General features: G+C 39.0%; 1 protein-coding gene across 3 annotated transcripts in view; it reads right to left on the reverse strand.

Moving 5' to 3' along the window:
- Positions 1–376: 376 nt before the first annotated feature.
- The window catches only part of DNAAF1 (dynein axonemal assembly factor 1), a 33,536-nt gene continuing 6,811 nt past the window's right edge, over positions 377–27,101 (reverse strand). For 2 of the 3 annotated variants that reach the window (XM_075073703.1, XM_032785745.1), the window contains exons 2-13: positions 23,540–23,674; positions 22,892–23,030; positions 18,930–19,021; positions 15,663–15,884; positions 14,728–14,894; positions 13,537–13,658; positions 11,504–11,718; positions 9,916–10,173; positions 9,120–9,229; positions 4,436–4,504; positions 1,420–1,801; positions 377–1,090 (exon numbers count right to left, since the gene is read on the reverse strand). In XM_075073703.1, coding sequence (XP_074929804.1) covers positions 987–1,090; positions 1,420–1,801; positions 4,436–4,504; positions 9,120–9,229; positions 9,916–10,173; positions 11,504–11,718; positions 13,537–13,658; positions 14,728–14,894; positions 15,663–15,884; positions 18,930–19,021; positions 22,892–23,030; positions 23,540–23,558 — 1,899 coding nt within the window. In that variant the 5' untranslated portion in view covers positions 23,559–23,674 and the 3' untranslated portion in view covers positions 377–986. The remainder of the gene's footprint in view (positions 1,091–1,419; positions 1,802–4,435; positions 4,505–9,119; positions 9,230–9,915; positions 10,174–11,503; positions 11,719–13,536; positions 13,659–14,727; positions 14,895–15,662; positions 15,885–18,929; positions 19,022–22,891; positions 23,031–23,539; positions 23,675–27,101) is intronic. The other variant, XM_032785746.2, reaches the window with a different exon arrangement.

Raw genomic sequence — 27,101 nt, forward strand, 5'->3', positions numbered from 1 at the left:
CCCAGAATTTGGGCAGTTTAGAGAGAGCCTACCAACAACAGCATTGTGTGCCCTCTTCACCTCAGATGTCCCTAGCAGGTAAATATTTTAATCTATTTTAATTTTTTAAAAATGAACTGAAAAGTCTTAATTCTCGGGGCTGAGACTTGTTCTATGTATAAAAGTGTGATCTGGGGGTGCATCTTCATCACAGTTCTTTGATAAGTTAGGTTCAAGAGGCCCTAACTCTGTGTGCAAAAACGTCCACCATAATTTGCATGCAGGAACACAGTATTTCTGTACACTTTCTGCATATAATTATGAATATCAGAGCTTTACAGTCTTAACATATCTTACTAAGAAGCAAACGAACTTTATTTTCAGTGAGCATGTTTGGTAAGTATTTGCTGGAATATACACACATGGAAATTGTACAAATTAACAATGCAGCACCTTAATAACAGGATTTTCTTTAGACTGAACAAAAATAAATGTAACACAGTGGATTAAAACTACAGCAATAAATGAAACATTTAACGTCCCTATTTTTTGAAAGAAATAACTTCTCAAAAGAAACCTGAATTCAACCTTTAAACATTACTGACCTGATTTTTAAAGGTACTGAGCGCTCACAAGTGATAGACTGCAATGGGCGCTACAGGTGCTCAGCACCTTTGAAAATCAGACCATAAAGCACTTGGTACCGGTGGGTAAGCTGGCAATTAGCCCCTCTCTTCTGCATAGCAGTGTGGTTCAGTTTTGTCTGGCATCAATTCACAGAAATACTTGACTTTAATGTAGTGCTGCTGAGGGCTATACTGTTATGTTGAACCTGACTGGCTGACTTTGTGATGGAACACAAAGTTCCTATATTAAGGCAGTCATTTGATGAATGACATCACACGAAGTGTATTTTCAGGTGTTTTACTGAGGGACCCACAGTAGGAGTAACCACAAATAGTGGGCCAGATGGTGTATTCCATATTTGGTCCACTTTTATTCATCACTTAATCTAACCCATACTCGATGTCCTCGTTATCTTGTTGTGGTTTATGAGGGGATCCTCCATTTTCTGCCAGGCACTGCACCATTTTGTCCTTAGTGCTATTCTCTGTTAAAGCGTGAAGAGAAGTGAAATTGTGATTAATCATCTTTGTTACTGGAAAAAGAAACAAATCCCAATTATTGAAACCTACTATGAACATTTGCATGAAAATAGTCACAGAAAAATACTCTGTCTCAACCTACTGGGTACAACAAACTAAGGGGAAGAGAGCACTCAGAGATTTCCTCAGTCCCTTCTTCCCCCCAGGCCTAACTAGCTAAGGTCACTGACAATGGGTGAACAAACTCCTTCTTTCAAAATACAGCCACCATCTCCCATTTCTCCCCTTGTTTACCTGCTTTCTCCCCCTCTTTTAAATTCTGTTATAATCTTACCAGGGCAGGAGGGTTTGATGTGACTGTCTTTGTTGTCCAATTCCTCTGGGGTTACGTCATCCGCTTTATTGTAGGCTGCTGATGTCAGTATCTCATCTATTGGTTCAGCAATAATCTCTTGTATCAATGGTTTCAAAGGTTTGGCTTGTTTAACTTTGATCTCTAAGTTTCTCTCTGGACTCCAAGGCTCTGCTAAACCTTCTACAAGGAGTCTTGTGGTTTCCCTTTGACTGTCTTCAGGTACCTTACATATATTTGAAAAGATGGCTGTTGGGATCTCTTCTGTTATTGAGTTCCCAAATAAGGTTTTGTTTTCCTCTGAAGCAGAGACCTTGACATCACTCACTTCAGAAATGATTTCAATCTTTGGATGATATGCTTGCTATAAAGGTAGACAACATAATTGAAAATAATCTGTTACCACTAAAGTAGCTACTAAGGGATGGACTATTACAATTCTAAGGCAAACTTCTGCTCTTAGATCCATGAGATAGTTCTCAGTTTTAATACCCTGCTTCCCCATGCAACATCCACTTCATACAGAGATCAAGGAAAGCAGAAATATCAGGGCTGCCTGGTGGAAAAGAGCTGAATTTTCCCCCAATCAGTTATCAGACATCAGCCTTAACTGGCATGTGATAAACTGTTTACAGTTCAGGAGGCACACCTGATTAAGCAGTTTTCAATGTTGGAGGATCTACAGCCTATAAAACTTTCTAGATGCTACTAACTAAAATGATGAGAAACTATTCAAGTGTTTTTTTTGTTTGTTTTTTGTTTTTAAAGAATATATATTTCTAATGTATGCCAGGAGTCAGTCACCAAATTGAAGTACAAATAAATTATGTCTTCCAGATTTTTTAATTAAAACAATCAAAACAAATCAAAGCTGTATAAATGGCAAAGCAGTTGAGGTTATTTGTGCCTGTCCCACTTATGGAGTGGGACTTCTTGGGCCCTGTGCTTTTTTTCAGCCTTAGGGGAGAGTTCTCATGCAGTATTTCTGGCTGTCTTGTCAGGCTCTCTTGCCTGTCTCCAGTGGTTCTGACTGGCCCATTCCTGGGCCACAGGGAAATTGGCTGGCTCCCTGATCCCAGCTCCCCAGGGATTCAGCCTGCTGTAAGTCAGGTGATTTGCATCAAAGCTCAGCAGTCACACGATGTCAGGGGGCAGAGATTACATAGAACAAGACCAGGGTACACTTGGGGCTACAGGTAGAGCAGCAGCATGGGATCTCCATTGGGACTTTTGATCAGAGCTAGGATACTGGGGCAGCCCCAGGGTAACCCTGTAGGGCCCTCCTGGAAGTGCTCTCCATTGGGGTTTGTGTTTGAATGACAGCCTTTGTCTTGCACTTGGCTTCAGCTCTAGTGGAGTCAGAGTGCTGGCTGGCTTCCCCTAATCCAGGGACAAGTGAGGAAGGGTGGACAAATTGAGAGTGGTCCTGGTAGGGACCCTCCATTAGCACCTGTGAGTGAGTTACAGTGTGCGGTGGGAGGCAGGTGCCCAAGGATCTCTGCAGCTCCTGATTCTCCTCCTCTTCCCCTGGAGGGACAGGTGATGTGGGGTCAATACAGTGCAGTGGGGGGCGCTGATGGAGCCATTTACTTATTCCAGTCCCACATATAAGAATGGGGTAGTTTGGGCTGAGAACCGCAGTTTTGATGTCTATGGATGGAGGGCTATTAAGCTAAATACAAACTGGGCATCCTTTCTATGGATGTTTATTCTTTGCAGCAGGGAAAATTTTGGGGAGTGGGCTTATTCCCAGGGGTCCATGTAAAGAAGGAAGGGATGAGGCCAGCATGGAAAATTACACATGGGACTAGTTACAGTATAAGGGTGCTATCTTGCTAGTTTTTCTCCCTCTTTGATTTTCTGTCAGGTGTTAACCTCAATAACTATGCGTAAATGATTGTGTCTCATTCCCCAGCACTGCCTGTACAAATGTGTACTGAGTCATTCTGATTATTTTCACAAGATGGCACTATTCTAACAGATTAAAATGCAGGGCAAGCTGACAAAATAGTAGATTTGGTCAAGTATTTGCATACAGTATATCAGAACAAATTATTGAGGACTACAGCATTCCCAAATAAATTGTTTCTATGTTTCTGGATTGATGTCCAGAGGAGAAGAAAAAAACACATGGATTTTTCTGTTGTAGGTGAATCAAAGGTCCTTTTAAGATTGCATAAAGTAGACTCCTGCCTCATGTGAAGGGGGACTAAAAATTCTGGAAAGTTGCTGAAGGTGCTTCTATTGTTGCCATCCCTGGGTACATGTGACTGAAGAATGGGGAGGTGACTAGTGATGAGAAATATTTTCTTAGGTAGCTTTCCAATTTTAATGTATCTAGTTATACAGTGTATCCAATTAAGACAATATTAATAGCTTCTATATAACACCAGGACAGAAAATACCATATTGTATCATTTATATGTAATTCTATAAAAATTGACATTCACCTGGGACTTGACAGCTGCCACTATGCTGCACATTTTGCTCATTTGGAATCTCATTGGCAACTGTAGGTTTAAAGCTAACTGCAGGCTCCTACCAACAGAGCAGAATAAGACTATATCTTATGGCTGTTCGCAGCATTGGGCCTACGAAATCTAGCTGAGAACTTCTTATTTTATTGGGTAGAAGGCAGTTTGTCAATCAAACCAGTTCATTACGGTAAATGTATATCATTCTTTTACATTTTATAAGTAAAAATGAAATACAATACACTCTTAAGAGGTCCATCTTATTTAGGTTTCACATTACTATCCTTTTATTGTTACAGTGTGATAATGTGGCAATTCAAATTGAAAGGTAACATGCAACTCATTGTTTTAATGTATAGAGAATGTGCTGGTAAATTTTGCCAATCACATTTTATAAATTAAATAACTATTTCACCTCTCAAACAGAAATGCACCATTTGTACTTTATTGTACATATTATAATGTATTAGTAAATGTGAGTAGAAAAGCACCAGCCTGATAAGAATAATTAGCAAGAAGCTCACCTTTTGGATTGAGTTTTCCTCTACTGGTGAGAATTCACTAACGTCCACATCTTCTAAATCAGGCAGTTCCTGAAGAAGATCACAAAATAGCTTATCAACAGTATAGGCAATTTCTAACTCCTAAAAAGCAAAATCCCATTTGAAATCTGAGCTCTGAAGCAAAACTTTTAAAACTGACACTGTAATTAGAACTCTCCACAATTGTGTTCACCCCTCCAAAATGGCAGCCTTGTCTTTCAAATGCATCCCTAGTATGGAATAGAATATCTGCCTCCAAAATCAGGCTAGCAATAGTCTTAGAATGCCCAATCCACTCTACTACCATGCAGGAGGAAAGGAGAAAAGGATAGGACAGCTGTAAAAAGATAGTGAAGACGAAGAAGCAGTGTTCACTCCTGCATGTCAGCCCACAGAAATTCATCTACATCCCCACTGTGAGGTGGGGGGATCTCTGGGGCATAGACTGATTTGGGGGTGTCCAGGGAACATCTGCACTGCATATGTGCTGCTCAAACCCAAGAGACTTCTAGATAGAAATGTTAATGCTGCTTCCCACTCCACTCCCCCTTTGTGACATCTATTCCTCTCGGAGGTGGTCATCTGCAACTACAGTGGGGGGATGTAATAGCAGCATGGCTTCTGGGTAAGCTCTATGAGGAATGGAAGGCAGGTGAGAGTGAGGGAAGTGTAGCTTCTTGCAAAAGACTCACCCAATCCCATAATGCTTTTACTATGAAATTATTGCTTATATGAACGACTGACCTACATTTCTGCACACAAACACTATCATTATATAAGATTATTTTGGGAGTGCTACAAATATTTTCAACTCTTAATTTTTTTTTGAAAAATTTAATGGAAGGAGATTACATAACACTGTGCTCCGTAAAGATGCTGGTTACTCATTAGCTGCCCATTAGCTAATACTGATTAGTCACCTGTTCTTTTATTGCAGTACTATGCAGGGGTGAAAGTGGGCCGGTACGGCGTACTGGTAAGAAGTGGCCACCGGTACTAGCCCGTACACAGCTAACGTTAAAGCACAGTGGCACCCAGGTCAGACAAGGGTACTATGCAAGAGGGATAAGTGACCCAAAGGAATTTACAAGCCAGCAGACAACAGAGGTAACAGAATGGAGAGACAAAGAACTAGTTTCCCCAGGCCCTTTTAGATCACTGCCGGAGCCCCGGCACGGGCCAAGCAACGCGGATGGGCTGGCTGGGGGGAGACTGAACCCCAGCTCTGCTCCTTCCACCCGAGGCTCCGCCCTTTCTGGGGACCCAACTCCGGGACCGTGTACAGGTAAGTCCTCTGTGCTACTTTCACTCCTGGTACTATGTAAACGTGAATTTGTTCAGGTGTAATGTCAGAGCATTTTTCTTTTCTGCTGTTGCATACAATATGCAATACTCATTTTTGCCTCAGCCCCCTGTCTCCTGACATTCCTCTGTACCCTGCTCAGCTAAATTCAGAAAGCAGAAGTTAATAGAAAGGTCTTTAATATGTATATTCATGACTCAGCAACGTGAACAAGTAATATAAATTCTATATGCGAGTGTTCTCAAACGATTTACCATCCAGCCCTTCTTTTATCAAAGGAAATAAACTAAGAGAGGAGAGAGCCAACACAGTAACAGGAAATGGATGTCAGTTCCCCTCGCATAGCGGTCAGGAAAGGGTAAGTGGAGTCTCCATCTGAGTGCCCAGGGAGAGGCATGCATTTTTAAGTAAGTTAAAGGTTGACTCTTCAACCTCACATTATCTCACATGCATTGGCAGAGTAGTAGAGGGGAGTTTAAAAATCCAAAGACTGACCAAAAAACTTGATTTGATTTTTTTTTTTAATCTCATGATTTTTGGGTCCAACTCGTGATTTTTGATCTCTTGAGGTTGGCAATACTGAAGCAATAGCACGCGCAGATTAATTTTTAAAAATGAAGGGGGTTGCTGCTGGAGCTTCTACGCTCCCACACTCACTACTCTTCCTGCTCGTTACTGGTTGATAAAATTATGTGGAACTGCTGCAGGATAAAGGGATCTGCTGGCTGGCATTGGCACAGCTCCTTTCCAAAGGGTTCCCTCTATCCTTTCTACTTAAGTCATTTCTAAGTACCACTGTAAACACTGTGGCAGGAGTGCTGGGTATTGTACTGTTGGTAGAGCTTCTCTCCACTGGTCTCATCACTGTCCTTCCTATTGATGTCACTACTGAGTGCAGTGGCACGAGTATTGGATGTTGCTGCCAGAATGTGTCTCTACTGTTGAGCAATTCTGAAAACAACTGCAGAATAGATTACCGTAGGGCACTGGCATTTGTTAGCATTTTATATCGACCTTGTTTCTTTGTCTATATAGCTCAGAGATGAATGTGTCCTAGGAGTCAAAAGGAAACTCATGCAACAAGATGTTGTTATACTCTTTTTTTAGGAGGAAGATATAGTACCTATTTTTACTTTCCATGCATCACTGAGTTCTTTTAAACATATCTTTCTCAATATGAATGAAACAAATTAATGAGAATGGTATTGAATACTTTTTAACCAAATATTAGGGCAAGTGCAAAGGGGCTTGATCTGGGGCCAGGTAGCCCCATGAAAAGAAATCCTTCATAGCTAGGGCCAGGGGCGGCTCTAGGCATTTTGCTGCCTCAAGCACGGCAGGCAGGCTGCCTTCGGCAGCTTTCCAGCAGAGGGTCTGCTGGTCCATCGAAGCCGCGGGAGCAGCGGACCCTCTGCAGGCATGCTGCCGAAGGCAGACTGCCTGCCGCCCTCGTGACGACCGGCAAACCGCATCTAGTGGCTTGCTGCCCCAAGCATGCGCTTGGCGTGCTGGTGCCTAGAGCCGCCCCTGGCTAGGGCCCTACCAAATTCATGGTTCATTTTGATCAATTTCACGGTCATGAGATTTAAAAAATGATAAATTTCATTATTATAGCTATTTAAATCTGAAATTTCACTGTAGTGTAATTGTAGGGGTCCTGACTCAAAAAGAAGTTGGGGGGGGGGGGCTTGCAAGGTTATTGTAGGGGGCGTTGCAGAACTGCTACCCTTACTTCTATGCTGCAGCTGGTGGAGGCACAGCCTTCGGAGATGGACAGCTAGAGAGCAGCAGCGGCTTCTGGCTGGGAGCCCAGCTCTGAAGGCAGAACCACTGCCAGCTGCAGCACAGAAGTAAGGATGGCATGGTATGGTATTGCCACCCTTACTTCTGTGCTGCTGCTGGTGTGGCACTGCCTTTAGAGCTGGGCACCTGGCCAACAGCCACTGCTCTCTGGCCGCCCCACTCTGATGTCAGTGTAGAAGTAAGGCAATACCATGACCCCCCTAAAATAACCCTGTGACCCCCCCGCAACTCCCTTTTGGGTCAGGACCATCAATTTGAGAAATGCTGGTCTCCCCCATGAAATCCATATAGTATAGGGCAAAAACACACAAAAAGACCAGATTTCATGGGGGGAGACCAGATTTCACAGTTCATGACGTGTTTTTCATGGCCATGAATTTGCTAGGGCCCAACTCTTAGCCAAGGTGATTTTCCCAGTAAGGGTGCACACAATACTGAGATTGCTTTTAAGCTAGTTTTTGAGTGACTTCAAAATCTGCACTCTAAACTGATACCATACAAATTGCAGATTAAGGGCTTGAACCAGCAAATATTCACAGCTAGACAAAGTATAAAGTAACCAGTGGGAGTACATTGTAGCGAGCATTCCACCAAGGCAAAAAGGGTTCCCCCACCCCTTAGGGAAAGAGAAACTAAAAGACAATTAAAAGATACATTGCTAATAAAACACAAATCACTGCATCCTGATTCTAAATAAGAGAATAGAGAGAGTACTTTGAAAAATAATAATTTTAGAATTCTGGGTTTGTCAGTAGGGGCAGAAGCTGCATCCCTTAAAGTTTAAATATGATTTTTTTTTTCTTTTTTGGTTACTTTAGATTCTCTCTATAGAGAGATTTTTTTTCAGTGGGATTACTCATATTCTTAAAGTTAAACAAGTACATAACTATAATTATCTACATACTCAGGGCCCAAATAACAGAAAAGGGTATTAGATTGGTAATCTTTAATTATATATACTGGCTAATGTATATTTCTTTATTTTATTTAAATATAACTATTGTTGAAAGATTAACTATTGCTCTAGACTCAAATAATATGTATACAAAATGACTGGATGGCTATTTATTCCTCATAATTTTTTGTTCAATAGTTTATATTTTTCATTGTCCATTAGATTTGGGTTTTGGCTAACTCTTGGATATATTTTTTTCCCAGTGAGAATAATTATATTGTAATTGAGATCTTTTTAAAATTGAAAACTTTTTCTTTTTTCTATAAAATGAAAGTAGATTTCTGAGTTCTAAAGAGTTTGACTTTAGAACTACTGTGTGCAACAGAGCAGACGAGATGTGGAAGATGTGTCAAGAAATTTACCCAGGGAACTTCAGAAACCATCTCCAGATGCCATGTAGTTCCTAGGCAGGAGATGTTGCATTGTCCTTCATATTTTTTCAAGGGAATTTTTGTTGGCAGTGGAAAGTTCCTACAAAACCTAGGCCACACGCAATTGTTTAGCCAGTATATAAGAGGAGTGAATTTGTGGGCAACAGATGTGATCTAAATTTGGATCCCTCAAAATACAAAACAAATAATTACATACTCAGCCCTAATACATACATCAATGAAAAGCTTCTCTGGTATCTCCAGTTTAATTTGCTCTGTTTCTGCAGACTCATCCAGTTCAGTAACCAGGGCACCTTCAGTAGCCATATTCCCTACGAGAATCGCTAAGGAATAAGTAAAAATATTTAGTCAGTTATTTGTCTTTTAAGTCCCTAATTGAGGTCTGTCTCCCTTCTGATATTCAAAGCTATCACTCATCTAAATTCATCTTATCTCCAGTCTCTTGCCTTGTCTATGCTAAGGAAATCTGGATTTTCCTGCATTTATGAAACTCAATGTCTTAGAAAATATAAGGGTATGTCTAACTTGCAGAATTAGGTCCAAAGTACATGAGAAATTTTTTAAGATTAGGAAAGTGTTATTAGACCTAATGTGAGGAATCTTTTCTTTCATTATAGATTTCCAAAGTTTTGTACCCAATCCAGCTGTATCTCACCTTTATGTCTTTACATCATACCAGTGAACACCTTTGAATTACATAAGTTGATTTTTGAATTTTGAAAGAAAGAAATTGAAATGTAGGTCAACGTAATTGTTTCACTTATAAAGGCACCAAAGCATCAGCCCCCTCCTCTTTTAAACTTTATTGGTGTTTAATGCCGTGTTACTCAAAACTCCATTTTCCTCAGTTACATACTGTGGAAAGATGCTAAGCCAAGTTCCTCATTCTTACATCCCAGACAACTCCAATGAATTCAATCAGGTCAATGGGGATGTATATCAGCAAAAAGTTTGGCTCATCATCTGTTTCTCTTTTCACTTCTGTGTGGCTCTTTACAACGTACATTACCTTCTTCATTAGTACTGAAATTTGGGCATTTGGGAGAATTAGCTTCTTGCCCATCCTTCTGAATGTTACCGGTAACATTAGTATGCAGGTTATCCAGCTCTTCTTTACTTGATGTTTCAGCTAAAACTTCATCATGGGCCTCCATGCTTTCATTTACAAATTTCTTAATCTTCTGAGTTTGTGTCTCTTCAGAAGCATTTGAAATCCCTGAAGTTTTGTTAGTTCCATCGCTGCTGTAACTTGTGGGTGGAACCTCTCCTAAAGCAGTAAGAAAGTCAATAAAAGTAAAGCAGTAGAGCAAGTTCTTGCAGGGTAAGAGTATTCAGGCTGTAATATATGGTCTTCACCCTTAGCTCTCAAACACACACCAAAAAGCTCTTTTGTATTTGGTCTGTCATTCAGGAATCAATATCCCTCAGGTGGCTATAGACATGTTGTGCAAGTGGTTTGCCCATCTGTCAGTGCCCAGTCAAAAGACCTGATCCAGGAAAAGCGTTTAAGCAAATGCTTCACTTTAAGTATTTGAATTTAAGCCAATGGTTTCAAAAGGATTACTTATGTACCTGAAATTAAGTACATGGTTCAGCATTTTTCTGGATAATAACCAAAGAGGGAGTTCCTTACATAAATTCCATAACTCTCTGAGATCTCATCTATTTGTTGCAAAACTGCCTCTAATCTCTAAAATTTAATCAGTGGGTAGATCCCTGAAAATATGCTTTGTAGTCAAACACTCTGGCTACACTTGGCTTGTGGGCGGTGCTTTGGCCATCTTGCAACCTATTTGCTGTTACCCGAAGTCTCAGCTGGGAAGTTTTACTATTCATGTACTGGTTATGTTAAGTAATGTGGAAGGAGAGATGGCAGAACGTGAAGTGAGTTGTTAAAATCATCCACACACAGCTTGCATAACAGTGACTGCTGATAAGTTACAGGCTCCAGTCCTGACTGTCAATTAATATAGTAGAGAATGACAGCTGAGACATGGACAGAAAACTGTCTGTTGTTTTTTTTTAAAGATCCTTTTTACCTTAATGTATTTAGGAACCTTTGGGAATATTGATTTATTTTAAAATATCAATATATGGGGGAAATAACTGCTTGATTCCTTCTAAAATCACTTTCTATGCACTGTTGTAGCCGTGTCAGTCCCAGGATATTAGAGATACAAGGTGGGTGTTGGTACTCTCTGAGTGCCTTTCCCAGACATGTGTAACTCAAAAGCTTCTCTCTCTTACCAACTGGAGCTAGTCCAATAAAAGATATTACCTAAGCCACCTTGTCTTTCTACATCAGTGTAAGATATCATCTTTATTATTGCAGCATCAGGGCTGCAATAAATCCTCTAAGCTATAGTCAACTTGTCAAATTCTGTTCTCATTTTCTACAGACATATATTGTTGTAATTCCACTGAAGTCAGTAGAATTACTCTGGATGTACACTCTTGAAAATAAGAAGAGAATTTTGTGCACTGATCATTGCTTGATAAAAAGTAATGTCAAAGTAAGTTAATATTAGGCAGTTAGAACTTCAATTACACTTAAAGCAGAGAGAAACAGGAGCTTTATCCAAAAGCTTATCACAGACCTTCCTGGGCCTCTGTTGTGCCTCTATTTTCACACACTCTGAGTATCTCTCTTTCTTCCTTTTCCCTTTGTCTTTTCTTCTCTTCAGCTTTTCGCCTGATCGCTGTTAGTGCATCAATACTGTCTTGGATCTTCTTTCTCTCTCTGGTCTCCCATTTTTCCCTTTCACTCTTTTCTGCTTCACGCCCACCCATGGCCCAGGCTTCTGCACAGGCTCTAATGACAATAGACAAGACCACGGTAACATAGTTTTGTAAATACTAGCGGCACAGTGTGTTCATGAGGAAAGGGAGCCTTCAAATGTCTATTTGCAAGGGAAGAAAAGTTACTGAACAGATGAGCATCAGAAAAAATGCTTCCCTGAGCAGCAAGGACTGCTATGTAAGGTACAGATATTTTGTATGTGAAACAGAACAGATAAGGAACACAAGTTTGTAAAGGCTACTGATTACAACAACAGAGTTTGCATCTTTTGTAGGTAAAATTTTAAAAAAGTCCCAAATTCTGATCTTTATGCCATCTGTGCTACCACTCTCACATCATGAGCAGAGTTTGGGCTACTGATTATGGAAAAAGGCAATCGTGTATAGGAATATACCACATTCTGAGGAAGATACTGTGTTTCCTTATATTAAGAATTTAAAATGCAGAGCTCTTAACTGTAAGATACTAGTGTACACAAGGCCACCTATCCCCACTTATAACCTATGGTCATAAGAACATAAGACTGGCCACACTGGATCAGATCAAGGGTCCATCTAGCCCTGTATCCTGTCTTCCAACAGTGGTAAATGCCAGGTGCTTCAGAGGGAATGAACAGAACAGGCAATCAAAGAGTGATCCACCCCTGTCTTCCACTCCCAGCTGTTAGCAAACAGAGGCTAGGGACACTCAGAGCATGGGGTTACATCCCTGACCATCGTGGCTAATAGCCTATCCTCCATGAACTCATCTAGTTCTTTTTTCAACCCTGTTATAGTTTTGGCCTTCACAACATCCCCTGGCAATGAGTTCCACAGCTTGACTGCATTGTATGAAGTACTTCCCTTTGTTTTAAACCTGTTGCCTATTGATTTCATTGGGTGACCCCTAGCTCTTGAGTTATGTGAAAGACTAAATAACACTTCCTTCTTCACTTTCTCCACACCAATCAAAATTTTATAGACCTCTGTCATATCTCCTTGGTCATCTCTTTCCCAAGATGAACAGTCCAAGTCTTTTTAATCTCTCTCCATACAAAAGCTGTTCCATATCTCTAATAATTTTTGTTGCCCTTCTCTGTATTTTTTCCAGTTCCAACATATCATTTTTGAGATGGAGCGACCAGAACGGCACACAGTATTTAAGGTGTGGACATACCATGGATTTATATAGTGGCATTATGATATTTACTGTCTTATTATCTATCCCTTTCGTAATGGTTCCTAACATTATGTTTGCTTTTTTTGACTGCTGCTAGATCTTGAGCACAAGTTTTCAGAGAACTATCCACAAGAATCCCAAGATATCTCTCTTGACAGTTAAGAGCTAATTTAGACCTCATCATTTTGTACATGTAGTTGGGATTATGTTTTCCAATGTGCAATACTTATCAACACTGAATTTCTTCTGCCATTTTGTTATCCAGTCACTCAGTTTTGTGAGATCCCTTTGTAACTCTTCACAGTCTGCTTTTGACTTAACTATCTTCAGTAATTTTTTATCATTTGTAAATTTTGGCACCTCACTGATTACCCCTTTTTCCAGATCATTTATGGATATGTTGAACAGCACTGGTCTGAGAACAGACTCCTGGGAGACTCCACTATTTACCTCTTTCCATTTTGAAAACTGACCATTTATTCCTATCCTTTTGTTTTCTGCCTTTTAACCAGTTACTCAAAAACAAGAGGACCTTCCCTCTTATCCTGTGACTCCTTACTTTGGTCACATTCTTCTTCTCCATGCATGACAAAAATATGGATAAAAATGGAATGTGTGATAATTAGTATTTAATCTGCATTGCTATGTAAAGAAGACTTCACTATTTCTCACCTGTCCTTTGGAAAAACTGGCCTATCATCCAGGTATGTTAACTGTTTTAGTCGAATAGTAAGTGTCCTTCTATAATTAGGAATTTTCTTAATCACTTCATTTCCCATCAAATTCAGCACACGCTATAAAAGCAAGGTAAACAGTTTTTTAAAAAGAGGTAAAGATTAACTCCTGATAGGCACTTTCTCTATAATCTGTGAACCCAAGAGGCTTAAAAACAAACAAAAAAAAAGTGTCTTATACCCCAGAATGCAAACAACATGGGAAAAACCTCCAATCATGGACAAAGTTGCATTAATAATAACATTTGATTTTTTAAAAAATTGCTACAGTAGTATCTGCTGATAATCACAGACCTAATCTTACTAATTTCCTATTCAATCTAGCTATCTCCAAGCAGTTTTTCGGTAGTTAAGATTCAGTTTAAATTACAGTATAAAAATTATTTTCCATCTCATCAGGGCTATCCTTGTTTTTACAAGGAAACCAAACTTGCACGTACAATACAGAGAAAAAAATGTCTATGAGACTACAGTAGGTACCATTAAGATTACAATAATGTCTTTGACAACAATTTGGAGCTTTTCTAACTGTACAATGCTTAGTTTTTTCCCCTAGAATTCAAATAATCTATGGAACTTCTTTTAAAAGTTCAGGGGAAGAATCAGAGAAAATATTTAGAGACTATAACAAATCAATGGAGCTGGGTGAATTTTTTGGGGAAAATACTTTATTTGCCGAAAAATGCAGCTTCAAGGTTGACTGAAACTGTTTATGAATTTGGGTTGAATTTAGTGAACAGTTTCAGATGAGGAAAAAATATTCCAAAGAAGTTGAAACATTTTATTTTGAATTTTAGCTAGGTTTAACTAAAAAAAAAAAGGAGGTGGGGTGGGGGAGCTGTGTGTTTAAAAATAACCAAAAACACCTGATGTCTAAATGCATCATTTTGGGGCAAAACATTTTGTTCAACTCAAAACAATATGTTACTTTTTCAGTGCACCAAAAATTCAATTATTTGCCCAGTGCTACTAACCATATACTTTTTCTCTAAAACATCTTCTTCTAATGAAGATGAAGTTCTACTATTATTGTATATTGGGTTCTCTCTGATAAGATAATTTAATGAGGCTATTGTCTCTAACTCATGTAGGTGAATATATACAAAATCCTCATGTATATTTTGCTTACCAAATCAGGCATGGTCTCCAGGATATTTAGAATATTTGGATCATCTAACTTGTTGTGAGAAAGGTCAAGGACACAGATGGTTGGGCACTCCTGCAGGTGCTGTATGTCTTTCACTGTTTGTAACTTATTGTGAGCAATCTGCAGAGTGTGCAGAACACTCAGACAAGCTGTTGGACAATAACAATACAATGAAAGGAAAATTAATTCACAGCCGCCTGTGCAAGGAGAATTTTCTGGACAGAGTAGCAACTGCTGCTTTAAATATCATGACTATTTTTCACTTTGTGACTGTTCCATATGTATTTGATGTCTGGCAATGTATTTTCAAGCCTTCCCCCCCCCCCATTTCTGTTTCTTTATCACAAAGCCTAGAATGCCTGAGTTTGTTTTAAATGCATATTTATCTTTTGAACTAGTCAATTACACAGAAGCAAGAGCCACTATTTCAAGTTAAATCTAAAACACACAAGTGGTGGTGCATAGAAATCCCTCTTTATCATGTCAAGTGTAGCTACCTCAACATGGCATAAATTCCTCTGTAGTCAGGAAAGATTTGGCTATCATGTCCTTGGCCACTAGAACACATCCGACTTAAAACACAAATGAAAAAGTGCTAGGTAAAGAGGAATGAAACCAAAGGATTCAGTAGGTATTCCAAGGTAAAGAATAACTTTATATAAATTGTTCAAGTCATCACTGTCAGTAACTGTAAAACCTGTTCTTTTGATCAATTAACCCCTCCAAAATTTAAATTTTAAACACATAGGTTGGACTTTCCATCCAAAAGCCTCCCTGAAATTGCTTCTGCACTTTTTGCAAATATTTTAACCCAATTAAAAACAACCCTGCAAAATATGATCACTAGTAATTAGTAAGTTGATGCATGGAAAAATGAATACAACATAAATGAAACACACTACACTAGAAATACTTACAGAGGTTTTCAATAATCTTGATATAATTGTTACTGAGGTTGAGCGAATCCAGCTTTTGCAGGGGTTCCAGGTTTTCAATTTTATTAATTAAATTGAGGTGCAAGTACAGGCAGCGCAACTCTGTCTGAGCCTCCAGGTTCTCAATTTTTGTTAAACCATTGCATTCAAGCCAGAGACACTTTAATCCTGTATACTCTTCAAGATTCTCAAGGCGGTCAAATCCTGCAGTAAACAGGGTTTAAATAAGAAGAGATTGGCTGAAAATGAGTATAGAGAAAAATTAAGCAATGATGCTGATGTAACCTGTGATCCATGACAATGAGGGTATAGCTTTTACAGTATTTCAATTGAATTGACATAGTGATCAATAGTTCTGTGTTAAACCACAGTGTCCCTAGTGAGTGAGTCTGTCACCTGTCAAGCTACAGTTTTAAAATCAGCAGGGTGAGAGTGACCCTGAGAGATTTTCTTAGGTCTGGAGACTCCCTAGAGCACACCAAGAATTAATATAATGGCCACAAACACAGTCACAAGTAAGGAATTTTATCCATATTATAAGTTTCACTAAACAGATAATCAATGTTACAATCACCAACACATATACAAAACCTGAAAGAGCCCATGCAATACCCGGCATGGTATTCTGTACACATATGACCATTAGATTTACAGCTAAGCTGGTGTTAAAAAGGAAAAATTGGCATCTAATTGAAATTAGTAATATGGATCAAGCAAAGCAAACATTGAACAAATTATTAGATGGAACAGATGCAGTATTAACCACCCCTATAGGGATGGAAGGGATGGATTGTTGTCCAAAGTATCCTCACTACAGGCATTATTTTTGCCTTATGTTATATGGGGGGAAAGATTAGGACTTTAAGCGAAGAAATGCCCAGAGACCAGCCTGGTTCAGTCCAACCTGTTTCTATCCCTCTTCAAGCCACAATTAATCCAGCAGCAGTGTCCATAGTCACAGTAAAGGAGAGTATTTATGAAGATATGCATAGCAGAAAACCATATCAAGTACCAGAACCTCCATATGTTTCTGTGCATCACCAACAGCCTGTAGAAATACTGTATCAATCCCCCGAGCTTCCATATGAAGAAACTATTAGCCCTTAATTAAACATATACAAGTTTTAACTTATATTTGTAGTGAATTATAGTGCTTGCTTCCTATTGATATATAATTTGTGTGTGATGAATTTCTTATTTTTCCATAATATTCATCCCATCAAAGAAGGGGGCTTGTAGTCAATTAGTGTATTTAATAATTTATTAGAAGATTTATTGTTGTGGTTGTTTTCCCAAACATCATCCATTGGCACATTCTTTACAGTAATCTTGTAACTTTATTGGTTAAGGATTATTTCTGGGTCACCTACTTATGTTAACTCTCTTTAGGCCCAGTATGGCTGAGGCCTGTAAAATTTCAGCTTAGCGTGTAGGCCTCATATTATATTTTTACTTTGCTTAGATATCTAATACACATTCATCACTTATGCAGGCTTGTCAGTCTTATACTCCTATGATCCTCTCCTACTTAAACATGACCATCACACATTATAATTAATTATACTTAGTCACAACAATAAATCTCTATAAAATGATTAAATAAACTAATTGCTACAAGTGTAATTAGCCACCAGTACAATTTATCAAAGGTTGTAGTGGATTCTCATTATTGGCAATTTTAAAATCAAGATTAGAATCAAACAAAGAGGAATTAATTCAGGGAAGTCCTATGGCCTTTGTTACACAGGAGGTCAGACTAGATGATCACAATGGTCTTTTCTGGCTTTGGAATCTAGGAACTGCTTCCATTGAAGTCAATGGCAAAACTCCCAGTGACTTCAAGAATCAGGCCCATCAGAAAGGAAGCTTAAAGATTTACAAAGGTAATGATTTTAAATGTCAAAGAAAATATGTTGGCATAATGGCACAAATAGTGCCACGAAATGGGAGATGGGCTCTCTGGAGACTAGCATGTCATATATATAACCACTTTTAAGCTGTTATGGAAAGGCAAGCTATACCACATAAAAATGTCCTTAAAGACAACAAAGGGCACCATTCACATTAGCTCTAGGAACTCTTTTTTCCCTTTATTAATACTAGAATGCAGAAAGTGAAGTATCCACATTTGGATATTGTTCACTAATAACAAAACTGAAGGTATGTGAATGCAATGTGCTTATATTTTTTTTTCTGGGCATACTTTATGCATCAGTACATAGAATCCTGTAGCTGAAAAACAGTCTCTCTCTAAAAGAACATTTAAGAAGGAATAAGGTACATTTTTGCTCATGAGATATTCAGGACCAATATTTTAAACCAGGTCTTTAGAAGTGAGAAGCTAGTGTTTTGATTCAATGTGCCACCTAGATCCCTCCTTAATTTGTAGCAACTTGTTTTTCATCAATATTGTTGGTCACAGTTTAGAAGTTAAAAGTACATTTAAAAGAGTAAGATTCAAATTAAGATTAACTGGTTGTCTGTAGCAACATCAAAATAGTCAAACCAGAACATATAAGTACTCCCTCAGTTCCAGTATTTTGCCTCTAATACTGGCATGTTTCAAAATAAGTTGAAAACACTCCAAAAAGGAACTTAGGCAACAGTGCAATATTTTATCATAACAGAAAAAATTGCTTTCTAACCCCACAGAAAGTAGTATAACCTTAACCATGAGGCATAATAACCCTAGTATTTTTTGCCTATCTACCCAGCTCATGTAGCTACGTATGCTGGGTTTTTTTCATATATGTATATAAACTCTCTCTCAAAATTCCAAAAAAGCCATAAATTTGATTGATTTCAGCTGATGATGAATATCACAACTGACTAAACAGTGTGTAAAGAACGAGCATTTCCTTATATCAATTTTAAATTTGTTGTCTTTAAATGAAGAATCACATAACCGGGTGATACACAAATACCACAAAATTAATCCAAGTTGTTGCTGAATCCGCTAGCCTTGGTCATTAGAATCTTATCCTGCGCTACACTGACATCCTCAGCTCCCAGTGAATTTAATGGAAGCTGTAAGATCTTCCAGGATCAGGCCTTAACACTGAAGCTGAAGTACTTTTGTACATTGCTATTGACTCAGCTCCACCCCTAATTAAATTTTCCCATCAAATTAAATTATATTTCTAATACAATTTCCAGATACCTTCCCTCAATGAACCTTATCCAGATCCCCTGCTATATTGCTAGTTAGAACAATTTATCTGAAATGTGATTTTTGTGTGTGTGGCTTACCTTTATAATGTAAATATAGTGTGTCATTCAAACTTGGGGTCATGTATAATTTTTGCTGTTTGCAGATGTCTCGCAGGAGCTTTTTCGTCATTCTAAAATTATTAATAGGAAGTATGAACAACATAAAAAAACTTTAAATTACAAAACACATTCTGAAAGCTTTAATATCTGCCTGACTTCAAATAGCTGAACAATCTGCTTCCTCAACGACATGTAACTCATTAGCTGCTTTACCCTTTCGGAACATTACTCAGAGGAATCATATAGTAGTTATTTTAGAATTGCTTTCCATTTCTGCTTGTTTAGAGTGCAGATGTTTTGCTTATCATTTCAATGCTGCTAAAAAAAGAAAACAAACAAGAAATTACAAAGGCTATTAATATTTCCGCATGAATTTAATTAGTTAAGCAACCACATGATCCTTTTTGTTACAACTTCTTTTTCTCTTCCTCTACCCACCCCTTCATTTTTTTGTTTCCATTTGTTGTGTCTTGTTATTTAGCCCCTGAATCTATTACTAGCAGGCAGACCTCAGTGTCCATGTACAGCCCCATTGAAGTAAACGAGTCTCTGCATGGGCACAATGATCTACCCATGTGGAGCCCCACATGCAGGATCAGTACCCCTGTCTCTTTTAGTAATCTGTGTATCACCTAACACATGTTGGGTATTATCAAAAACAGAACTCTTTTAATATGTAAGCTTTTAAACTTAAATATTTAACATATATAGAATATACAGTAACTCCTCACTTAAAGTCGTCCCTGTTAACGTTGTTACTTTGCTCATCAATTAGGGAACATGCTGGTTTAAAGTTGTGCAATGCTCCCCTCTAATGTCGTTTGGCAGCTGCCTGCTTTATCCACTGCTTGCAGGAAGAGCAGCCCATAGCAGCTAGCTGGTGGGGGCTTGTAGTCAGGGTGGACTGGCAGCCCCCCATCAGCTCCCTGCTCCCCTAAGTTCCCTATGCTGCAGCTGCCCAGCAGGCTATCAATTACCTGCAGTTCAGCTGTCCCTCCCCCCACTGCCATGTGCTGCTCCTGCCCTCTGCCTTGGAGCTTCTCCCAAAGACTCCTGCTTGCTGTGCAAGGGGAGAAGGGGAGGGCTAATGTTAGGGTGTCCTCCTTCCCCCTGCTCCTGCACCCTGCTTACCCCTTCTCCATATAGAGCAGGGAGGGGACATGGACGGAGAGAGACATAGAGAGCTTGGGACAGCTGCTGGTGCCTCAACTTCCTGATCCAATTAAAGAGACAATGCACTTAAGAGTGGGTCAGCTTACTTAAAGGGGCAGTATGCATCTCTCGCTCTCTCCCACACACAAGGTGTGTGTCTGTCTCTATCTGCTACGCTGTCTCCTCTCCCCCTGTGTTTGTGCTGCCTTGTGTGACAGGCTATTAACAATAATGTCTTAACCCTGGAGGACTCAGCCGAGTGCTAGTTTACCATTTAGCAGCAAGGCCTTCCCTGGAAAATATCTCTCCTTCTTCCATCCTCTAACTTCTTCACCTCAACCAAGCTTCACAATCATCATAGCTGTGAACAGTATTAAATTGTTTGTTTAAAACATATACTGTGTGTATATCTATATACTATATAGTTTTTTATCTGGTGAAAATTTTTTCCCTAGAACCTAACCTTCTCCCCCCCATTTACATTAATTCTTATGGGGAAATTGGATTCGCTTAACATCGTGTCGCTTAAAGTTGCATTTTTCAGGAACATAACTATAACGTTAAGTGAAGAGTTACTGTATTTGAAACAAGCTGAAAATATTTTTGTCTTTGAGAAGACTAGATTTTACTAAAATAAACCTGTCTAAAAGGTTAAAAAAAAATTTATTAATTTATCCCTACATACAGTACAAACTTGTATCTAGGTTTGTTGTGATTAGTTTATAACAAGTATTAGACCAGTGGTCCCCAACCTTTTTGTCTGGCAGGCGCCAGACGAAGGACCGTGGCGGTGGTGGAGCACCTGCCGAAATGCCGCAGAAATTCGGCGGCATTTCGGCGTTGCCGCCTTTCGATGACGTCACTTGTCAGCGGCAAGTGGCGTCATTGAGAGGTATCACCGCCGAATTTCTGCAGCGTTTCGACGGCAACGCCTCTCGATTACACCACTTGCCACCAACAAGTGACGTCCTCGAGAGGCGTCGCCGCTGAATTTCTGTGGCGTTTCGGCAACGACGCCTCTCGATAATGTCACTTGCTGCCGACAAGTGACGTCATCAAGAGGCGCTGCTGCCGAAATGCCGCAGAAATTCAGCGGCATTTCGGCGGGTGCTCCACCGCTGGCCAGGACGCGAGCACATTTAGATGTCCCCACAGGCGCCATGGCGCCCAAGGGCACCACGTTAGGGACCCCTGTATTAGACATTACAAAATTATATTTCAGCATTACTACTGTATATTTCTGTTAATACAAAAACTGCACAGGTTGAATCTTAAAGCCCCAGTCCTGCAAAGATTTAAGTGTGTGCTTAACTTTATACATTGAATGGCACTATTCAGTTGCTTAAATTTTTGCAGGATTGGGGCTTAAAATGTTCAGGTATTCTTGGCAGGGAAGGCAGGTCCAAACCAACACAGTAAAGCTGAGGAAAATTGGTAGAATCAGGACCTTAATAAATGAAACTGCATTTAGAGTTTTACTTATTACACTGGAATAATTCAATATTTCTGAGAAACAAATAGTTCTGACACAACTGATGGTCACTTCAATTCATGAGGCAATATAAAATGTGGGCAACTATTAGAATGTAACTAAGTCCCTATAAACATTACAGGGCTGAAATAATCTCAGAAGGACTGAAGATTCAATAAGAACTGAAGGGGTTTATAAACACTGAGCAAAACCTCTACATCTAGATCATTCTTAAGTGTTAGTAGACAATACAAACTATTTTATGCATGATAGATCATAGTGTTTTGTTTTATTTATTTGTAACATTTCACTGCTTTAGGGTATGAATCTACACTATTTGAAGTTCTTGAATTAAATTCTTGGCACCTCCAGGCAATGTATAGGCTCATAATAAAATATGCTACTTCCTTTGGAAACACAAATAATCTCACTATATACAGCATATGTTCCCTTCAGTTCTTCTGAAAGGTGTTGGCTGGTAACGCAAGGGACTGAAATTCTGTATATATCTACAGCCTGATCCACATCCTGATGAAAGTGAGTTGCACTCTTTCCTTTGACTTTAAAAAACGCTGCAGAACAGGTATGTTAGAGCTAACAGAAATGCAATGTTCCCCATTTTATCTCCTACTAACACGTTAACAACTGTAATTCATATATCATGTCAATTTAGTAATTGGTCTGCCTGCGGAAACTTTCAACAAAGTTACCAATTAGTACTCATTATAGTGGCAGATTTTGTGATGTGCACATCTGTCCACAGAGGGGAAATGGACAGAGAAAACTAGCTCATTTCACATTTGCCACTGCATAACCTTCAGATGGTAAAAATCTATACTAACTCAGGACAGATTTGAACCAGAATCCTTAGAGAAAAAGAAAATATTTACATCCCATCTCTTTGAGCCACTTACTACGTTTCCTTTGTTAAAATTTTTCTCTGAATTTGAAATATTCATATTCAGGTTGCTAAACAGTGTATTGTCTGAAGTGGTACTGAGAAAGGGTCCAATACTACAGACACAGCTACCATTAAGTTTGCGCAGTTGTCCCTGAAGCCATTAAATAACCCTTCAGGGTGTATTCAAAATGCAGTTTGCTACTACAGACATCAGAAAGCAATATGAATTTTGTAAAATGTCAAGGACAATTTTTGATTTCTTGATTGGCATCAGGTTCATCTTATATACCATTCTGCTGCATAATTTAAGATAAACACAGACAGCGAGATCTTGGCTATACTTAAGTCAATGGCAAAACTTCCATTTACATCAATGGAACCACAGTTTCATTCATTAATAACCTTAAAATAAATTACCGAAGGCAACCTTTGTTTTCTTCTGCCTTGACACTGGATGAATCGGTCACTGGTTTATGATCACCACCTGACTGCTGCTCATGATGTTGATATATTTTGGACACAGTGTACATGGTTTTCTCTTCAGATTTAGTATCTTCTTGTTTTATGTAAGAGAAAATATTGCCATATAACAGTATGAATGTGAAATTTACATTGTTTACTTTCTAAAGAGAACTATTTATTTTTAAAAAGTCTATTTCCATAAAAATGTTCAAGAAGTCTCTCCCCAAAAAACTATTTGTTAACTTTTTTTAATTAAAGAAAATTGCAGCTTTTTTAGAAGCAGTAGCTATTAATCACAGTCTAAGAATATTCCAATATTTTATGTATTGCTTACCTTTAGATAAACTTGAAGTGAGCTTTGATATGATAGTATCTATGACTCCAAAAATGAATGGTAACAATGGGAGCATTAGTATCAGAGCTCTTGTAGTTTCTTGTTGCAATGATATATGATTGTTGCATATTACAGCTATCCTCTTAATTACTGGTGATTTGGAATTAGTATAGGACTGCCAACCTTGCATGTAAAGAAACTAAAATAATAGTACATCCATATTATTACAGGGCACCTTAGTTGTTAGTGTAGCTTTTCCATACAATTACCTGTTTTTACAGCTATCATGGTATCTCCAGTACTGTAATCATTCAAAATCTCTTTTGACTTCCTTTGTACAGTCACATCATCTTTGATTCCCTCTTCTGGCTCTGGCTCTACATCTTGTGATTGGGACTGTAGTTCTGCCATTTAGAGAGAAAGAGATACACAAGGTGGCCTCAGCAAATATATAAATACACCTCTACCCCGATATAACACAGTCCTCGGGAGCCAAAAAATCTCACCGCCTATAGGTGAGACCGCATTATATTGGGTTTGGTCTGGTATGGTGTACCGGCATGAGCTGGTATGCCATGCCAGACTGGACAGCTTCCCCAGCGGTGATTTAAAGGTCCCAGTGCTCCAGCCGCTGTGGGGAGCCCTGGGCCCTTTAAATCACGGCCAGAGCTCTGGCAGCAGGGCTTGAGCGCGGATTTAAAGGGCCCAGGGCTCCGCTCAGCGGCTGGAGCCTCTGGCTCTTTAAATCACTGCCTGAGCCCGGCTTCCAGAGCCCTGGTGGGGATTTAAAGGGCCCAGTGCTCCAGCCATTGCAGAGAGCCCTGGGCCCTTTAAATCACTGTCGGAACTCTGGCAGCAGGGCTCGGGCAGGGATTTTAAGGGCCCGGGGCTCCCTGCAGCAGCCAGAGCCGTGGGCCCTTTAAATCACCACCTGAGCTCGGCTGCCTGAGCCCCAGTGAGGATTTAAAGGGCCTGATGCTACAGCTGCTGTGGGGGATCCCTGGGCCCTTTAAATAACCACTGGAGCTCTGGCAGTGGGGCTCGGGCAGTGATTTAAAGGGCCCGGGGCTCCACACGAATTCGGATATAAGAAGGTAAAGCAGAGGGGCTTGGGTGGCACTTTAAAGGGCCCGGGGCTCCCCGCTGCTTTATCGCATTATATCTAAATTTGTGTTATATCAGGTCGCATTCTATCGGGGTAGAGGTGTGTACAGAGCTAAATTAGGCTTTCAGTTACACCAGTTGGGAATGCATGGAAGCTGTCTGATTATAACGAAGGGCAGAATTAATTCCACAGTAAAAATTGGAAGGTCACTAAGCAGGGTGGATTTGATTTAAATCATTAGTCAGGAAGACTCGATTTAATCATGGATTTCTATATAAAAGTTCATTCTTGTTGGTTGTTATAACCTTAATACATAGTCTTCACAACTCAGAGATAGATGTAGGTTTCGTTTTTAGAAGGTACATACTATACATTTTTAAAGTGATTTATTTTGAAAACTTTTCAGATTAGTTTTACAGCTATATCAGAAAATGAATGATTGTTTGGTTATTTCATTTACCAAAGGTAACTGAAGAAGATATTTCTGAAGTCACTGGGAAGTGAACTATCTCCAATTCAACAGGTTAATCATTAATATTTGGAGGATATTTTCTTGCCATGCTGTATTAGGAGGAGAACATCACCAGACAGACATTTAAATTGATTTATTTAACTAAAACAACAACACTATGTATTCTGGATTTTTTTCTTCAACAGCAAACATATAATATTTTAACAAAACAAGCATATGAATTTTTGAATTTAGTTAAACATTGAAGGTTTTTAAAATCAGGTTTGTTTTCGTTAAAATTGTTTTTAACTAAAACAGTTAAATGAACTATTTAAAAAAAAATAAAAATTAAATCGACTATGTCAGCCAGGTCAACATGAGAAACTTAAAATAGTGGCTTCTGCAGCTAATTCAGTCATCTTTACCTTCATTTTCCTGTTTGTTCATAATCTGGAAAAGAAAAACAAGCTTTCCTGCTTTTTCAGGTCCCAAATGATTTCTCAGTTTGGAATGAATTAGTCCAAAGGAAGCATTTTTTTTCTACACTGGCAGAAGAAGCTACTGCTGTTAAAAGTGAGATTATCACTTCAACAGTTTCTGTATCCAAGTGCTTAAGTGACTTCCATTAGTTCACTGATGTGACTTTCTTTAAAACATTATCAGCAAAGATATATTTCTTGAATGGTTCACCCTTAGCTCTGAAGTTTATTATAGTTGGCATTACAGAGGGATGATTGCTGGATGTCCATGTCACAGCCAACTTCTCTTCTTCAGCAGTTAAGGTTTGACCTTGGTACCGAGTATTGGGAATATTTGCAAGAAAATTAGCTGGAGATAGAGTTAAATTACAAGCATTAAAAACAAGCACTGTCATTGCATATTTCTCTTTTTAAGATGTCACTCAGTTCCTTCTAAATTTCAACAGCGTCAGCAATAAAACAGCTATTTCCCTGCATTTTGTTCAAGGCTACAGAAATAGGCTTCAGGGTTCTTAGCATGTGTTCAACGTTGCTTTTAAGCCCAATGTTGAGAACTTTGGTTGTGACAGTGCCATCTATTTTTCACTATTTTGTTCACAAACTGTCATCAGATTAGGCCAGTTCTTGACATAGTGCTCAAAACAGTCCACTACTGAGTTCAGTTGCACATCCTGTGGGAGAGTGAGCTTGGTTCCTCCCATTTTTTTTCAGAGCAGCTGCTGCAAAGTGGTTGTTACATAAGTATTTTGCAATTTCAACAACATTAACCTTTATTTCTGGAACACTGCAATATTTGGTTAGGAGATGAATCAAATGAGCACTGCAACCGTATGTTATTAGCTTGGGACTCTCGTCACTCTCTTCTAAATAATTTCTCCTCATCTTGGATACATTTGCAGCATTGTCTCTGACCAAGCTGTGTACTAGACATTTGAATTTTTTTTCACAGTTTGTTATAGCTTTTACTGCTACTTCTTGTAAGTATTCTGCTGTGTGTGTTTCCTGATGTATCAATTGTTTCTGTAAGGAAGACCTTCCCTTCTTCTGTTGTCAGACAAGCACATACAACAGGATCATTGTGGACATTGCTCCATCCATCAAGACGCGGATTAACAATTTTATCCTCTAGACCTTTTGCACACTACTCAATTTCTCTTTCATACACTTTATCCAGCAATTTGCCTGCAACGTCTGCTTTGTTGGGTGGACTGTATCCTGGTTTTAAGGACTGAACCATGTTAATGAAGTGTGGGTTCTCAATCATATGGAAAGGAGAGTTTGTTGCATAAACAAATCGGGCAATTTTTTCATCAATAATCTCTTTTTGTATACTGCTGATGTTTATCACAAACTTATCTATGGTTATTTCTGGATGATGGAGATTTTTTTTTTCTTTTTGCTATAGGTGATATTCTGTGGCTATGTGACATACATGATGTGACTGAAACACTACCATTGGCGATAACTCTGAAACTATAGAAAATGATAGTGATCTTGAAGGTGGATAGTCTTCAGAATCCTGTATGTTGAGGATGGATTCTCCTAAACAAAATAAGTTAATGCAATTATTTAATTATTACCACCATACTGTTCATTTAGAATTACTCATTGCATTCACTGCCACTCAATACTACTTTAAAGGTGAAATTGTAAAAGGAAAATCGGCCTATTCCAGCTATTTATTTTTTATCACAACTGCATCTAAAATGATAGTACCATAGAGTAACAACTACATTTTTTGCTCAAACATGAGAATTCAAGAATAGTCCAGAAGGAAGACAGGCAGTCCTTAAGAA

The sequence above is a fragment of the Chelonoidis abingdonii genome, chromosome 19, assembly GCF_003597395.2.
Source record: "Chelonoidis abingdonii isolate Lonesome George chromosome 19, CheloAbing_2.0, whole genome shotgun sequence".
NCBI lineage: Eukaryota > Metazoa > Chordata > Testudines > Testudinidae > Chelonoidis > Chelonoidis abingdonii.